At 51.7% G+C, this 14,993-nt stretch overlaps 1 protein-coding gene across 1 annotated transcript in view; it reads right to left on the bottom strand.

Annotated features, from left to right (window-relative positions):
• Nucleotides 1-377: 377 nt before the first annotated feature.
• Nucleotides 378-14,993, bottom strand: part of LOC119185009 (isoprenyl transferase-like) — a 36,917-nt gene continuing 22,301 nt past the window's right edge. Inside the window, exon 7 of the mRNA XM_075874675.1 lies at nucleotides 378-861. Coding sequence (XP_075730790.1) covers nucleotides 706-861 — 156 coding nt within the window. The 3' untranslated portion in view covers nucleotides 378-705. The remainder of the gene's footprint in view (nucleotides 862-14,993) is intronic.

Below are 14,993 nucleotides of genomic sequence, written 5' to 3'. Positions count from 1 at the left end.
GCTTTGCGTTGGCAAACATATCGTGACGGGATGACCTTTACGGGAGTAAAAAGTTTCCGCTACTTTGTTTTTTATTTCTAGGAGCACTCAATCTCGCAGATAGGTCCACTGATAGGGATAATTTTCTTTGGCTTGCCTTTAATTGCGCAACCACTTCAATTGCTGAAGCTTCACAAAAACCCATTTAGATGAGGCCTATCTTCTAACACTGTTATTAATTAGGAATCCACAAACAACGACAGCGCCAACCGATGAACACTGCAACGAAACCTGAGGACCACAGCCTTGTGAACATTGTCGATCAAAAAGCAAATATTACGTGTACATGAGGCCCAACCCCACACCACTACGTAAGTATTAGGTGTTGTGTTCTTTTAATAGAAAATACATACATACGTAATTATATAGACAATAGTGTTATTTACGCTACGTTGAAACTGTGACGCAATGCACAAAAAAGCCCTCTGCTGACGATATGGTGCTTCCACCTGGCAGTGGCCCAGGGTTCTGCACAAGCTCCGGCAAAAGAATATTGTCGTTCGACGAGATTTTCAGTGTAGCACACAGATAAGAGGCCATTTTCCCCCTTTTTCTCGAAGGAGTTCTGCCGACGTCCTTGTTTATGGGTCGTATATGAAAAAAAAATGTGGAGCCGCTTCGCTGCATGTAAATTCCAACAGTTCGATGTGCTGTATTACTTTATCATTACATCGCACCGTTGTGGAGGCCGGCGAGCCGTTCCATGTTGAGGATGTGGGCAGCGTGGACGTGCCGCAGGAACTTGCGCTGACGTATGACTTGCTCGGGGTCCGATCTGCCGCTTCCATAAGATGTCATCTTAGCGTGCTTCTCCTTGACAGCCTGAAAAATGTGGAGGAGGAGGAAGAGTTAGAGGCAGCTGTGAGAGTACATTTATTAAACCGAGGCATTCTTTGCCTTCTTTTCTTTTCGGCCGATCTCTGTCCTGTGTAGACAATGACTTTGTTGACTTTCATGAACAGCGCTTAGACGGCACGTAGAATAGTGGCGTCGAAACAGGGCGCTTACTAACAGCCACTAGTTTATTTCGGCGTACGCGAATGTGCACCCTCATGAAAGCAGATAACTTTTTGAATTAAAATACCAAGTATTGCAGGGCACGCTACGCAGGCGTCTGGTAACAGGGCTGCGGGCTCTTCTTGAATTTTAGTGTACGCCAAGAAGCAAACATTAAGATACTTCTTTGCCCTGCGGCTCTGTGTGTATATGGGGCTTGAGCAGTAAAACTTCTTGTCATCACGAAGCTTCATGGTAAACGGCGAGACCGCAGAAAACATGCTTCGTCCTACAAATAGGTCGATTGCAACTTTCCTAATACTAATTTACTAAGAAAGTTACCTCGACGTATCTTTAAGAGGGACGCGGGAAAGGAAGGCCTCTATACGCTCTTTTTGACGTGGTTGTCGTGCTTCTTTGTTCGTGCCTGAGAAGTTGTTATTAGTAGAAACTTGTCTAAGCTATTGTGAGTTTTCATGTCATGTTCAAGTTAAAGTTTCATTCAACAACAATGTTCGTTTACAGAAAAGTGCGTACGGGATTGGTAATACACACAAGAAGCCCCAAAGTTAGAAACTGTCAGGGGGGCTCCCATACATGATGTTAACGGGAGAAGAAACAAAATATACAGCTTTCAGTTGTTACGGTATCTTCAGTAAGAAAAAAAAGCACAATGCGAAAAAATAAAAGTAGAAAATACATATATGTTTAGCAAGACAAAAAAGAAAACTCTGAAGAACAAACAAGCGCAAGTTACATTACAAAACGTAAGGACAATATAACATGTAGCAATTGTTATCGCTACATTAAAAAGCAGTTGGTAAGATGAAGACAACTGTTGCAAAAATATTTCTTTACTTGGTTTTTGAATGCATGTTCTGTGGTTAATGATTTTATTACGTAAGGAAGGGAATTCCACAGCTTAATTCCCGTAAATTTGGTAGCGAACTTGTCGTAGTATGTGTGAACTTAAGGCAGAAGGCGGTTATTAATCTCAGAAAACCTAGTAATATTGTTACGGTGATTACAAATACACGGAAGAAAAAAGGAGTGTATTTGCAATATTTACAGGTAGGTGTGACACCTCAGGGCTGCGAGGATCTCGCGCACCGAATCCGCTTCTTCTTCATCGATGCGTCTACTACGGGGCGGAGCCATCATGCATGCCCACTGCCTCGTAATGCCACCCCCGGCGGATGAAGCACCGTCACGGCGCCGCTAAGTCAATCAGGACTGGCAGTGTAGTAGCGTTTTAGTCGCGACACATGAACATCAGTAGGCGGTGTGGCAGAAGATGTATGTGGTTCAACGGGAGTGATAAAGTAGTCGAAGTCAGTGGCCTTGCGGAGAACTTTGTAGGGCCCGGTGTATCATGGAAGGAGCATCTCGCACAAGCCTTCACGCCGATGCATCGTCCAAAGTAGGACGAGAGAGTCGGCAGGGTAGTCAACGTCGCGGTGCCAGTCATCGTATCGGACTTTTTGTGAGGCTTGAGAAGCAGTGAGCCTAGTGCGCGCGATTTGGCGAGCGACGCGGGCTCGAGAAGCAACGTCCTGAGCATACACCGTTGGTTTGGTAGTATCAGAAGGAAGGAGTGTGTCGAATGGCAAGACAGGGTTGCGGCCGTACAGAAGAAAGAACGGAGAATAGCCGGTGGTGTCATGCCTTGATGAATTGTACGCAAACGTAAAGTAGGGAAGCATTGCGTCCCAGTCACGGTGATCAGCAGAGACGTACATGGACAACATGTCTGTAAGAGTTCGGTTGAGGCGCTTTGTGAGACCGTTGGTCAGGGGATGGTAGGCAGTAGTAAGGTGATGTTCGGTAGAGCAGCTACGGAGGATTTCGTCGATAACTTTAGCGAGGAAGCAATGGCAACGATCTGTCAGAAGCTGGCGCGTAGCCCCATGCCGCAGAATGGTGTCATTCAGTAGAAAGTCTGCAACGTCTGTAGCGCAGCTACTTGGCAAGGCACGAGTTATAGCATATGTGGTCGCATAGTCAGTTGCGACAGCGATGCATTTGTTGCCCGACACGGACGTTGGGAAAGGTCCGAGCAAGTCGAGGCCGACGCGGAAGAATGGTTCCGGGGGATTGTCGATAGGTTGGAGCATGCTAGCCGTACGGAGAGCAGGACGTTTGCTACGCTGGCAGCGCTCGCAAGCAGCGACATAGCGGCGCACAAATTTATACAGGCCAGGCAAAAAAAAAACCGTTGCCGCACGCGGTGATAGGTGCGCGAAAAACCCAGGTGTCCTGCCGTCTGAGCGTCATGCAGATGTTGAAGAATGGTGGCACGCAGGTGTCGGGGGATAACTAACAAAAGGTCCGGGCCATCAGGCTTCATGTCGCGGTGGTAGAGAATTTCGTTGCGGAGGACATATTGACGGAGCGAAGGGTCGGAATGTCCTGAAGATACTCGCACAATAACCGTCTTGAAAGTTGCGTCCCAGCGCTGCTCCATGCCGATGTCGCACAAATCGGATATGGCGAGCACACAAGAATCGCTCTCATGGACGGCGAGACTAGCAGGGTCCACCGGATAACGCGAGAGACAATCGCATCTTGGTGTCACCTGCCAGACTTATAAATTACGTTGAAGTTATACTCCTGGAGACGTAAAGCCCAGTGACCTAGGTGACCAGTTGGGTCCTTGAGCGACGGCAACCAACACAGAGCGTGGTGGTCCGTAATAACTGAAAACTCCCGCCCATACAAGTAGCGGCGAAATTTCGCTACAGCGCAGACCAACGCAAGACACTCGCGCTCCGTTATCGAATAGTTTCGCTCAGATGTGGAGAGAAGGCGGCTGGCATACGCAATAACACGCGTTTGGCCCCCCTGGTGTTGAGCGAGGACGGCGCCGATGCCGTGAGCACTGGCGTCTGTGCGAACTTCAGTCGTCGCGGACGGGTCGAAGTGAGCCAATATTAGTGGTGAAGTGAGCAGCTGGATCAGCGTGGAAAACGCATGCAGCTGCTTGGCCTTGGCCCCACGAGAAGGGCGCATTCTTTTTGAGAAGATCAGTGAGTGGTCGTGCAATTGTAGCGAAATTGCGTATAAAACGTCGGAAGTACGAGCATAAGCCCACAAAACAATGAACATCTTTGGTGGTAAAAGTCAGAGGAAAGTTCTTGACAGCGCTAATCTTGTCAGGATCGGGTTGGACGCCAGCAGCGCTTACACGATGACCAAGGACCGTGATTTCTCGTCGGCCGAAATTGCACTTTTTCGAGTTCAGCTGGAGTCCCACTCGACGAAAAACGGCTAGAATGGTCGACGAGTTAGGTGGCTTTCAAATGTTAGAGAAAAAGCAATCACATCGTCGAGGTAGCAAAGGCAGATGGACCATTTGCAACGACGGAGGAGACAGTCCATCATGCGTTCGAACGTGGCCGGGGCGTTGCACAGCCCAAAAGGCATAACCTTGAACTGATAAAGGCCGTCCGGTGTGACAAAGGCAGTTTTTTTGTGGTCTAAGTCGTCGACAGAAATTTGCCAATAGCCCGAACGCAGATCTATAGATGAGAAGTATCGCGGGCCATGAAGGCAGTCAAAGGCGTCGTCGATTCGTGGCAGCGGATATACGTCTTTTCGGGTTATTTTGTTCAAGGCACGGTAGTTAACGCAAAATCTCCAACTGCCATACTTCTTTTTCACTAAAACAGCAGGTGACGCCCATGGACTTGAAGAGGCCTCTATGACTCCTTTGGAGAGCATCGTCTCGACTTCTCGTTGTATGACCTGGCGTTCGGACTGGTAAACACGCTATGGTCGCTGTCTAACAGGACTAGCATCGCCGGTATGTATTTGATGACACACGACGGACGTTTGACCTAAAGGGCGGTCATCGATGTCGAAAATATCTCGGTAGGTGGTCAGAACGTGGTGAAGTTGCGCAGCCTAACAGGGAAAAAGATCAGGGGCAATCATCATCGTGATTTCATCGGTAGGTGCGTTTGCTCGGCTGGCTGCAATAGGGAACGAGCAGAGTTCAGGGTCTAATGCCACGATGTTACATGCATCAAGTGGGGAAACATGGCCTAACGAAATGCCTTGCGGGAGAACTTGGGTCGAACTACTAAAGTTGAGAAGCGGAAGCTGAACGTAGTTGTCCACGATAGTCACGATGGTATGCGGCTCAGCAACACTTCGCGCCAAGAGCACATCCACTAATGGAGACACTATGTAGTCACCGTCAGGAAGGGCTGGTGATATCGTTAAGGCCATAAACGTGGTGGCTTGCGGTGACAGCCGAAGATAATCAACAGCGCACAATCGGTGTGACGGTGAGGACGGCACAGCCCCAAGTCGAGGCAGTTCAAGTTGGAGAACGCCGGTTGCACAGTCGATGAGAGCGGCATGAGTGGACAAGAAATCCAATCCAAGAATCAGGTTATTGGGGCACTGCTCAATAACTGCAAAGAGAACAGATGTGGGGTGATCGGCGATTGTGATGCTTCCTGTGCACATTCCTATGATGGCAAGACTTCTTCCGTCGGCGACACGAATAATGCCAGAAGCAGCCGGTTTGAGAACATTTTCAGGCGGCTACGAAGTCGGGCACTCATCACAGAAATATGCGCCCCGGTGTCAATAAGTGCAGAAACAGTCAGGCCGTCAACGTCTACGTCGATCAAATTTCGTCGTGTCGGCAGTGCAAGGAGAGGATTTGAGGTCGGTATCGAGGATGCAGCTTCACCTCTAAGAGCTGCACCACTTAGTTTCCCTGATGAGAATTGAGCGGGGAGGTCGGGCGTCATCGTGTTACCCCACGAGACTGATGACGTCGAGGTGATTGTGAGCGGCTGTGCTGCGTATTAGGGACATCGAAGGGTGGAAGGTGGCGGTAGCTGCGGGGATCGGTGCAGGAGGCTGGAAAAGGTGGTAGCTGTCGGCGCGACGAGCAGTGTTATACTGTGTTCGGGACGAAGACCAATGGTTGCGGCAATACCGTGCGACGTGCCATATGCGGCGGCAGTTAAAGCAGATCGGCCGATCACCCGCCGTTCGCCATTCAGCCGGATTGCGAGAGCGTGGAAAAGACCGTTCCTGGGGCGTTGACCTGGGGCGAGGCGGCGACCTTGAACGGAAGCCAATTGGTCAAGACTGAGCAACGGCACAGACATCGAAGCCCAAATTGCTGAGTTCTTCCCGCACAATCGACTGTACTTGCGAGGTACTTGCGAATCGGTACTTGCGAATCGACGTGGCCGTTGCTGGGGAGAGCAGGTGTAATTGCTTCGATTTCCCGCCGCACGATTCGCGTAATTTCAGACGCCGGGAAGACTGCCGATGAGAGGTCAGTCCATCTTCGCAGGAGGACGTCGCAGCGGTGTTCGGCAGTCGAGTGAAAGATCTTGAAATACGCCTGCTCTTGGCCTGTTCAAAGCACCGGCATTCCTGAATAATTTCCTTGACGGTCGCGCAGTTCCGGCACATTAGCAGATTGAACGCATCGTCCGCTATCTCATTGAGGACGTGGCCAACCTTATCCGACTCCGACATGTCGTTGTCGACTTTACAACATAGAGCCAGCACGTACTGTATATACGAGATATACGGCTCTGTGGACGTCTGAGCACGTATAGACAGCTCCTTCTTTGCAGCCGCATTTCGACCGATGGGCTTCCCAAATAAGTCGCGAAGCTTCTCCTTGAACGTGTTCCAACTGCCGATCTCCTCCTCATGGTTCTCGTACTAGACTTTGGCCGTGCCTTTCAGGTAAAACAGCACGTTGGCCAGCATGAGAGTCGGGTCATACCGGTTGAGCGCACTGGTACGTTCGTAGTCGGCTATCCAGTCGTCAACATCAGCTACGTACCGCAGAACGTTCCTGGATGTGTCGGATGCGTCAGCACGTACGTGGGTGGGGGTGGGGCCGGTGGAGGCGTTGCCGTGGATAGTGCAGCCGTCGCCGAGGCCGATGGAGAGGTGGCCGTGGGATCAGTCCCGTGTTCCATCACGGAAACTCCGATTTGACGACCACTGCGCAGCTCCGTTGTATGGCGCTTCGTTACCCAGCACGTCCACCAATTTGTTACGGGGATTACAAATACACGGAAGAGAGAAAGGAGTGTATTTGCAATATTTACAGGTAGGTATGACACCTTAGGGCTGCTAGGATCTCGCGCTTGTTTGTTTGTTTGTAGCCTCTAATCCATGGCTCATACCCACTCTGGGGGATTGGCCAAGAGAACATATATTGCCACAAGGCAGTAGTGGGATTGGGGCATAAAGCGGTAGAAGGTCCCTGCCTGAAAGAAAAGACTACGAAGTGAAAAGAGACTGGTCCCAGCCCGCCAGTGTGCCAGGCATTGTCGTCGCGTGTAATCGTCGTAAATATCTGCAAATATACGTTTCCTTGTAAGAATATCGGTGGAGGTGCGGGGTACGCCTACCTGACTTTCCCGGCAAACCAACACCCACAAGAGCAGCAGCAGCAGCAGCAGCAGCAGCGGCAGCGGCAGTGGCAGCGGCGGCGGCAGCGGCAGCAGCATAGCGGCAGCAGCATAGCAGCGGCAGCGGCAGCAGCATAGCGGCAGCAGCAGCAGCAGCAGCAGCAGCATAGCAGCAGCAGCAGCAGCAGCAGCAGCAGCATAGCAGCAGCAGCAGCGGCATAGCAGCAGCAGCATAGCAGCAGCAGCATAGCAGCAGCAGCAGCAGCAGCATAGCAGCAGCAGCATAGTAGCAGCAGCAGCAGCATAGTAGCAGCAGCAGCAGCAGCAGCAGCATAGCAGCAGCAGCATAGCAGCAGCAGCAGCAGCAGCATAGCAGCAGCAGCAGCAGCAGCATAGCAGCAGCAGCAGCAGCAGCAGCATAGCAGCAGCATAGCAGCAGCAGCATAGCAGCAGCATAGCAGCAGCATATCAGCAGCATAGCAGCAGCAGCATAGCAGCAGCATAGCAGCAGCAGCATAGCAGCAGCAGCAGCAGCATAGCAGCAGCAGCAGCATAGCAGCAGCTGCAGCATAGCAGCAGCTGCATAGCAGCAGCAGCATAGCAGCAGCATAGCAGCAGCAGCAGCAGCAGCAGCAGCAGCATAGCAGCAGCAGCAGCAGCAGCATAGCAGCAGCAGCATAGCAGCAGCATAGCAGCAGCAGCAGCAGCAGCATAGCAGCAGCAGCATAGCAGCAGCATATCAGCAGCATAGCAGCAGCATAACAGCAGCAGCAGCAGCAGCAGAAGCATAGCAGCAGCAGCATAGCAGCAGCAGCAGCATAGCAGCAGCAGCAGCATAGCAGCAGCAGCAGCAGCAGCAGCATAGCAGCAGCAGCAGCAGCATAGCAGCAGCAGCAGCAGCAGCATAGCAGCAGCAGCATAGCAGCAGCATAGCAGCAGCATAGCAGCAGCAGCATAGCAGCAGCAGCATAGCAGCAGCATAGCAGCAGCAGCAGCAGCAGCAGCATAGCAGCAGCAGCAGCATAGTAGCAGCAGCAGCATAGCAGCAGCATAGCAGCAGCAGCAGCAGCAGAAGCAGCAGCAGCATAGCAGCAGCAGCATAGCAGCAGCAGCATAGCAGCAGCAGCAGCATAGCAGCAGCAGCATAGCAGCAGCAGCAGCATAGCAGCAGAAGCAGCATAGAAGCAGCAGCATAGCAGCAGCAGCATAGCAGCAGCAGCATAGCAGCAGCAGCAGCAGCAGCAGCATAGCAGCAGCAGCAGCAGCATAGCAGCAGCAGCAGCAGCAGCAGCATAGCAGCAGCAGCAGCAGCATAGCAGCAGCAGCAGCAGCATAGCAGCAGCAGCAGCAGCAGCAGCATAGCAGCAGCAGCAGCAGCACCATTGCAGCAGCAGCAGCAGCAGCAGCATAGCAGCAGCAGCATAGCAGCACCATAGCAGCAGCAGCATAGCAGCAGCAGCATAGCAGCAGCATAGCAGCATAGCAGCAGCAGCAGCATAGCAGCATAGCAGCAGCAGCAGCATAGCAGCAGCATAGCAGCAGCAGCAGCAGCATAGCAGCAGCAGCAGCATAGCAGCAGCAGCAGCATAGCAGCAGCAGCAGCATAGCAGCAGCAGCAGCATAGTAGCAGCAGCAGCATAGCAGCAGCAGCATAGCAGCAGCATAGCAGCAGCATAGCAGCAGCAGCAGCAGCAGCAGCAGCAGCATAGTAGCAGCAGCAGCAGCATAGCAGCAGCAGCGTAGCAGCAGCATAGCAGCAGCAGCAGCAGCATAGCAGCAGAAGCAGCATAGAAGCAGCAGCATAGCAGCAGCAGCATAGCAGCAGCAGCAGCAGCATAGCAGCAGCAGCATAGCAGCAGCAGCAGCAGCAGCAGCATAGCAGCAGCAGCAGCAGCAGCAGCAGCAGCATAGCAGCAGCAGCATAGCAGCAGCATAGCAGCAGCAGCATAGCAGCAGCAGCATAGCAGCAGCATAGCAGCAGCATAGCAGCAGCATAGCAGCAGCATAGCAGCAGCAGCAGCAGCAGCAGCAGCATAGCAGAAGCAGCAGCAGCAGCAGCAGCAGCAGCAGCAGCAGCAGCCGCCGCCGCCGCCGCCGCCTCTGATTCTCCCGTCTCCACGAGAGACAAGGTGAATGTTGAAGATTGGGTCGCATTGTACGAGCGCGTGAGCGAATACTATAGGTGGGACCCTACGTTGATGCTGGCCAACGTTGTATGGGATACGGCGGGATATGAGACGCATGAGTTTGAGTTGACCAGCTGGGACGTTTGCAAACTGAAGCTTGTCGAGTTATTCAGCAGGCCATTTGGGCAACAGCAGGCCGCGAGGAAAGACCTGGAATGTCGCGTGCAGACATCGACGGAATCATATGTATCTTACATACAGGACGTATTAGGCCTCTGTCTAAAGGTGGACGAGAACATTAGCGAAACTGACAAAATCGCTCACATATTAAAAGGGAATTGCCGATGACGCCTTCAATCTGTTGATCGTTAAAGATTGCGCCACCGTCGACGCGGTTGTGAAAGAATGTCAGCGCTTCGAGCATGCCAAGAACCGTCGCATAACCCGCCAGTTTGCGCGTTTCCCTAATACTGCAGCCACTTCGACCTGCGAAGACAGCCCCAAGTTCACGCAAGCTACATCGTCCGAAAATTTCATCCGAATCGTTCACCGCGAACTCGAAGCAATGGCTCCTGCAGCCATCGCCTCCGACGGTCCTCAAGACAACGCATCCACCGTCTCCCTCATCCAAGCCGTCGTTCGCCAAGAAATAGCAAATCTCGGCATCGCACCTGTTTGCGCTGTTCGCACTACCGAGAGCTCGGCTTGTGTTAACCAGATACCGGTGTACCCTTCACGCTACCCTTCCCGCCACCGGAACCCTGCTGAATGGAGAACGTCGGATGATAGACCGATCTGCTTTCACTGCTCTCGCGCCGGCCACATTGCACGCTACTGTCGCAATCGTTGGACATCCAATTCCTCTTAGAACACTGGGACATGGCGTCGCTTTGAAGGCAATTCTCGCCGCTTTTCTACTCCGTACGATCCACAGCCTGCTCCTACTAGCGTTCAGGGTCGAAGGTTCAGCCGGTCACCATCACCCCAAGGCCGCCGATCTCTCTCGCCGATGATTTCTCGATCCAGGTCCCCTGCACGACCTGGGTCCTCAACCTCGGGAAACTAGACCATGCAGCTCCCGGAGGTGACGCTGCATTAACGACCCGTTCTGCAAATCCTCTGTTGACGATTCCTATACGCCGCAATATTTTGGGCCTTTTGGTGGATGACGTTACCGTTACAGCCCTCATAGACACTGGCGCACAAATTTCCGTCATGAGCACTGCTCTGTGTATTAAACTGCGAAAAGTGATCACGCCTCCTATTAAGTGTGCAGTAATGCTTGCCGATGGGAGCACATCTACCGTTCTCGGCATGTGCACCTCTCGCGTGTGTATTGCTGGGCGCCAGACCGTCGTATTGTTCACCGTGCTTGAGCAGTGCCCACATGACGTGATCCTTGGTCTCGACTTTCTCTCTGCGCACTCCGTCCTTATCGACTGCTCGACGGGTCTTCTTCAGTTGGAACAGCCTTTTGACGCCTCTGTTGCCCGTGATGCTCAAAGTCGCCTTTGTGCCACCGAGTTCCTGCATCTTCCGCCGCAAGCCGCGACTTACGTGCAGCTCGTGTGTGATCCGCCTGTGCGCGATGGTGAATATGTCGTTTCACCTATTACCGAAGTTGTGCTAAAGCACTCCATTGCTGTCCCGCACACCGTGGTGAGAGTATGCCACAACCAGACCCATCTGTCTCTTTTGAACTTTGGTTTCTCCGCGCACGTGCTGCCTGCTGGTATTAAACTAGGCGTCATGTCGTCGTTGCAAGAGTGTGATATTTCTAAACTGTCGGCTCAGCAACCTACTCCGCACGTCAAGTTGCTCACTGCGCCCAACCTGTCAAGCTTTGACATTGCCAAAATGATAGCGCCAGATCTTTCGCCCTCCGAAGCACAAGACCTCCACCGTCTGTTGACATTCTATGCGGACATATTTGATCTTGACAACCGCCATTTAGGCCAGACATCAGTTGTGACCCATCACATCAACACCGGCGATGCCAACCCAATTCATCGCCGCCCTTACCGCGTCTCCGCTGCCGAACGCTCTGTCATCCAGAAAGAGGTCGAGAAAATGCTCGCCGAAGGCGTCGTCGAACACTCATCTAGTCCGTGGGCATCCCCGGTCGTGCTTGTCAAGAAGAAGGACAAAACATGGCGGTTTTGCGTCGACTATAGACATCTCAACAAGGTCACTGAGAAGGACGTTTACCCCTTACCAAGAATAGATGACGCCCTTGACTGCCTTCATGGCGCAAAGTTTTTCTCGTCCATTGACCTTCGATCTGGTTTTTGGCAGATCGCTGTTGACCCACGGGACCGAGAAAAAACAGCATTTGTAACCCCCGGTGGGTTATACCAATTTAAAGTAATGCCGTTTGGGCTTTGTAATGCGCCGGCCACTTTTGAGCGCATGATGGATTCCCTTCGGCGCGGCTTCAAATGGTCCACTTGCTTATGCTACTTAGATGATATAACTGTTTTTTCACCGACGTTCGCAAGCCATCTTGAGCGACTGTCTAGTATTCTCCAAGCATTCCGCAACGCTGGTCTCCTGCTGAACTCCTCCAAATGCCGTTTCGGCCGTCGCGAAATAACTGTACTTGGTCACCTCGTTAACGCATCTGGGGTACAGCCCGATCCGGACAAAATTCGCGCAGTGACACAATTTCCCGTGCCCTCTTCTCCTAAGGATGTCTGGAGCTTCCTTGGTTTGTGCTCCTATTTTCGCCGCTTCATCCGGAATTTCGCCGATATTGCGCGGCCTCTCACCGAGCTTCTTAAAAAAGACGTCCCATTTACTTCGAATTCGCCTCAAAGTGCTGCATTTTTGGCGCTCATTGCAGCCCTCACGACTACGCCAATATTAGCACACTTCCATCAGACTGCCCCGACAGAAGTTCGTACGGACGCGAGTGGCCACGGAATTGGTGCTGTTTTAGCTCAGCGTCAGCATGGACGTGACTGTGTCATCGCCTACGCCAGCCGCCTTTTATCCCCTGCCGAGAGGAACTATTCCATCACCGAAAGAGAGTGTCTTGCTCTTGTTTGGGCTGTCGCTAAATTTCGCCCATACCTTTTCGGCCGCAGTTTTACTGTTGTAACTGATCATCATGCACCCTGCTGGCTTTCCTCGCTCAAGGATCCCACGGGACGTCTTGGTCGTTGGTCTCTCCGCCTCCGAGAATACACCTTCTCGGTCGTGCACAAATCTGGTCACCTCCATCAAGACGCCGACTGCCTGTCACGGTATCTAGTGGATCCACCAGACGCCACAGAGAGAGCTACGGAGGCTTGCGTCTTATCAATATCAGACTTTCTTGATATCGCTTCTGAGCAACGCCGCGACCCGGATTTACTTCCCATCATAGAAAGCCTGAGTTCCGCTACTCCGCCCACTTCTCTGAACTTGTATTTCCTTAATGAAGGTGTTCTCTACCGCCACAACATGCGCCCTAATGGGCCTGACCGCCTTCTCGTCGTGCCTTCCCATTTGCGTGTAGATGTTCTCCGACAGCTTCACGATGAATCTGCCGCTGGTCACCTGGGAGTCACCCGCACTTATGATCGCGTCCGGCGCCGTTTTTTCTGGCCACGCCTATATCGCTCTGTGCAAAAGTATGTCGCCAGCTGCGACCTTTGTCAACGTTGAAAACGACCAACATCGCTTCCAGCTGGCCTTCTTAACCCTATTGAGATCCCTGCTGAACCATTCTACCGCATAGGGCTCGACCTTCTCGGGCCATTTCCCACTTCTGCATCCGGGAACAAATGGGTTGACGTGGCGACAGACTACGTGACACGTTACGCGATCACCCGCGCTCTTCCAACCAGCTGCGCTACCGATGTCGCCGACTTTATACTGCATGACATCATATTGCATCATGGCGCTCCTCGACAGCTCGTTACTAACCAAGGCCGATACTTTTTGTCTCGCGTCGTCCAGGATATCGTACGTTTCTGTTCCACTAACCACAAGTTCACAACGGCATACCATCCACAAACTAATGGACTTACAGAGCGCCTGAATCGCACTATCAAGGACATGTTGTCAATGTATGTTTCTCCAGACCACCGTGACTGGGACGCAACGTTACCCTACGTCACCTTCGCTTACAACTCCTCCAGACATGACACCGCAGGCTATTCCCCGTTCTACCTTCTTTATGGACGGGAACCCTCTCTGCCTCTTGATACACTCCTTCCCGCTGGTTCAAGCTCCCCTGTCACATGCGTCCGCGATGCTATAGAGCGAGCCGACGCAGCACGACAGATTGCCCGAGAACGACTCATACTTTCTCAAGCCTCTCAGAAAGATCGATACGATCGTCACCACCGCGAAGTTTCCTATGCACCAGGTTCTCTCGTACTCTTGTGGACCCCATGTCGTCATATCGGCCTCTCAGAAAAACTTTTATTTCGCTATGACGGACCATACAAAGTCCTGCGCAAGATCACCAACCTTACCTACGAGATACAGCGAGTCGTCGACGAAGCGCACTAAATGCCACCACCATCCACTGTTGTGCACGTCGTAAGACTGAAGCCTTATGTGTCACCCAACACTCCCCTTTCGTGACAAGCGCCGGGTCGGCGCTTTAACGCCGCGGGATAGTGTGACAAGGCAGTAGTGGGATTGGGGCATAAAGCGGTAGAGGGTCCCTGCGTGAAAGAAAAGACTACGAAGTGAATAGAGACTGGTCCCAGCCCGCCAGTGTGCCAGGCAATGTCGTCGCGTGTAATCGTCGTAAATATCTGCAAATATGCGTTTCCTTGTAAGAATATAGTCTCATATGGACGATAACTGCATTATTGCTTACAACGAAAAAAAAGGGGGGGGGGAGTTGTATAGTGAAGACAGTATATTAAAAAAAGAAAGAAACCAAAGATTTAGATAGTGAGAAAAAAGAATCAACAACAAAGTAGACACTAATAGCTATAACTTGTATTTGGGAGCCGACCAGACAGCTGGTTTTGCCAAACCCGATTAATTTGGTATGTCACAGATTTATCCAGATTTGAAAATTACTTTTCAACCCTGTTTTTTTGAGTACCTGTTAACGTGGGCTTTATGTTGAAAAACGTTTAGAGTCTTGAATAAAATTACACACCGCATCGAATGCATCTCTGTGGCAATTTCCCAAAACAGAGGCACTAAAATTTAGAACATTTTCTGTGGTTAAATTTAAACCTAGCTTCGCAAATGGAATATCTAAAAGTCGTTTCCTAATTATTGCATAGTTCCGACATGAGCCAAAATAATGTTCAATAGTTTCTGATTCTTCGCAAAACGGACAAAGGGGGGAACACGCCGAATCCGCTTCTTCTTCATCGATGCGTCTACGACGGGGCGGAGCCATGCCCACTGCCTCGTATTAATATTATTCTCTACAAGTCTTTCCATGGCAATGTCATCTACATGCACATTACCGTGA

This window comes from Rhipicephalus microplus, chromosome 10, assembly GCF_043290135.1.
Source record: "Rhipicephalus microplus isolate Deutch F79 chromosome 10, USDA_Rmic, whole genome shotgun sequence".
Classification (NCBI taxonomy): domain Eukaryota; kingdom Metazoa; phylum Arthropoda; class Arachnida; order Ixodida; family Ixodidae; genus Rhipicephalus; species Rhipicephalus microplus.
The sequence above is the reverse complement of the archived record's forward strand: the minus strand, read 5'-3'. Positions and strand labels throughout refer to the sequence as shown.